At 43.9% G+C, this 2,431-nt stretch overlaps 1 protein-coding gene across 1 annotated transcript in view; it reads left to right on the top strand.

Moving 5' to 3' along the window:
- PTPN9 (protein tyrosine phosphatase, non-receptor type 9) overlaps window positions 1-2,431 on the top strand; it is a 107,312-nt gene that overhangs the window by 100,259 nt on the left and 4,622 nt on the right. Inside the window, exon 10 of the mRNA XM_023510140.1 lies at window positions 778-856. Coding sequence (XP_023365908.1) covers window positions 778-856 — 79 coding nt within the window. The remainder of the gene's footprint in view (window positions 1-777; window positions 857-2,431) is intronic.

The following is a 2,431-nucleotide window of genomic DNA, read 5'->3' as shown; positions in this document are numbered from 1 at the left end:
GGCGGGTCCGGGCTGGGGATTCGAACCTGCCCCCTTAGGTGTACGTGGCTGGCGCCTTAGCCGGTTGAGCTATAGGCGTCGAGCCGTATCATAAGATTTTAGTCCCTGCTAAAAGACTTAGCAAAAATGCTAATGGAACCAGATTTCTAGGCCAAAATCACTCTTAGTGCTGCCCTGCTTCTCTGAAAGCAGAGACATGAAAAAGTACTGGGAAAGTACAAAGAATTATCCTGAATTGTAACTTTCTTGATTGAAAAGGAGTTGGGGTCCACAAGTGTTTTCAAAGTTCTTATCAAGTGCTCAGCCCTGTGCAGGTTCTGTTATGTAAAAGTAGAACTTGATATCATTCTGGGAGGCCAAGCAAGTAGATTGCCTGAGCTCAGGCGTGATCTTCCTGCCTCAGCCTTCCCAGTAGCTGGGACCACAGGGGCCCAACACAATGCACTGCTAATTTTTCTATTTTTAGTAGAGATGGAGTCTTGCTCTTGCTCAAGCTGGTCTCAAACTCCTGAGCTCAGGCAATCCATCTGCCTCAACGTCCCAGAGTGCTAAGATTATAGCTGCACTAGGCTGGATTCTGCATTTCTAACACTCTTCCATATAATGCTGGTGCTTTTGGTCCAAGGACCACACTGAAAATCAGGGCTGTGGAGATATGAGCAGGGAGCTAACATCTGTGGTTTAGAGTTAATATTGGGGGAAAGAAAAACCAGAAAAGCCTAAGAAAGAACAAAGGCTTCCCAGGGTCATGGTCCTTGTTTTCTCCTTTCATTCCAGGCCCTTTGGAGAACACTTACCGTGATTTCTGGCTTATGGTATGGGAACAGAAAGTCTTGGTGATTGTCATGACCACCCGGTGAGTTAATCCCTTTTCCCCCAGTGATCCCCACCCTGACTGTGTCCCTAAGCATGGGTGATTCAAGAAGGAAGTTTAGCTCTTAGAAACAGGATGAGGCTGGGTAGTGGCTCACATGTGTAATCCTAGTGCTTTGGGAGGCCAAAACTAGATGGTCATTGAAGGCTAGGAATTTGAGACCAGCTTGGACGACATAGTGAGATCCTGTCTCTACAAAAGAAATTTCAAACTCAGCTGGGCATGGTTAGGCTTGCTTATAGTCCCAGATACTTGGGACGCTGCAGTGGGAGAATCAGCCCAGGATTTGGAGGCTGCAGTAAGCTATAAATACTCTAGTCTGGGCAACAGAGCAAGACTCTGTCTCAACAAAAAAGAAAAGAAAAAGGAAAAAAAGATACAGTGAAGATTAGGAAAGCCATGGCCAAGATTTGGAGATACCTTATATTTTTCTCAGCTCGTCAAATGTTAATATGATGGTAGAGATTCATAGGTCTAGTTCATCAAAGCTTTAGTCCATAGCTCTGGTGACCCTTTGCCATTTGTAACCTATTCTGAGGTCCTAGTCTTATCCAGTAAAAGAAGTACTGGGAAACATGGAGCAATTCACCTTCAGTCTGTTGAATTCACCTACAAACAGAAAATCCTGTTTCTAGAAGGAAGCTTTCTTGGTTCCTGAAGTACCTGTTCCTCTTTGCTCTCCATTTGCTACGGTTGACCATTTTTCTGGTTGTAGATATTTTCACTGTAGAACCACAAGAAAAAAAATAAAAAAGAATATTTTTGAAATTTTGGTCTACAGATTTCCCAAATTTAAGGAATTACCTATTTTATCAATGTCATTATTATCATTATAATAATTATAAGTTATTTCAGATGATAAGAAAAAAGTGAATGGGAATATTTGCTCAGTTCCTTTCCTCAGAGCACTATTATAACCACCTTGATTTGAAGAAGAGGTACTGAGAGAAGTACCACCTTGGAGTACTTTGGGGGCCACTGAAGTGGTAGAGTGGACTTTAGGCCTTTACATAAACGTCCCACTAGCATCTCAGGAGTGTGTTTTTCCCAGTCCTCTCTCAGCTAACAACCCCTATTGTGGAAGAGACTGAGCAGTGGCTGATGTACAGGCCAGAGCGGTCTCTCTGACCCATCATATTTCCTCTACTGTTTTTGTCTCCTCTCATTATATATCCCAGATATGTGAGAAATACCATGAGGTATCAGCAGAGAGACCAATGATGTAGTAAAGTGTTCAGTAAATGTTGGCTAAAGAAGTCCATGCAGATTACATCTGTTTAGAATAAAGAGGCTTCTGGGTGGCACCTGTGGCTCAGAGGGTAGGGCACTGGCCCCTTATACCAACGGTGGTGGGTTTGAACCTGGCCCCGGCCAAACTGCAACAACAACAAAAAAATAGCCAGGCGTTGTGGCCAGCGCCTATAGTTCCAGCTACTTGGGAGGCTGAAGCAAGAGAATTGCCTAAGCCCAGGAGTTGGGAGGTTGCTGTGAGCTGTGACACCATAGCACTCTACTGAGGGCGATAAAGTGAGACGCTATCTCTAAGAAAAAAAAAAA

This window comes from Otolemur garnettii, unplaced genomic scaffold, assembly GCF_000181295.1.
Source record: "Otolemur garnettii isolate 467f Iridium unplaced genomic scaffold, OtoGar3 scaffold00011, whole genome shotgun sequence".
In the NCBI taxonomy this organism is placed as follows: domain Eukaryota; kingdom Metazoa; phylum Chordata; class Mammalia; order Primates; family Galagidae; genus Otolemur; species Otolemur garnettii.
This window is presented reverse-complemented; position numbering and strand designations above follow the sequence as displayed.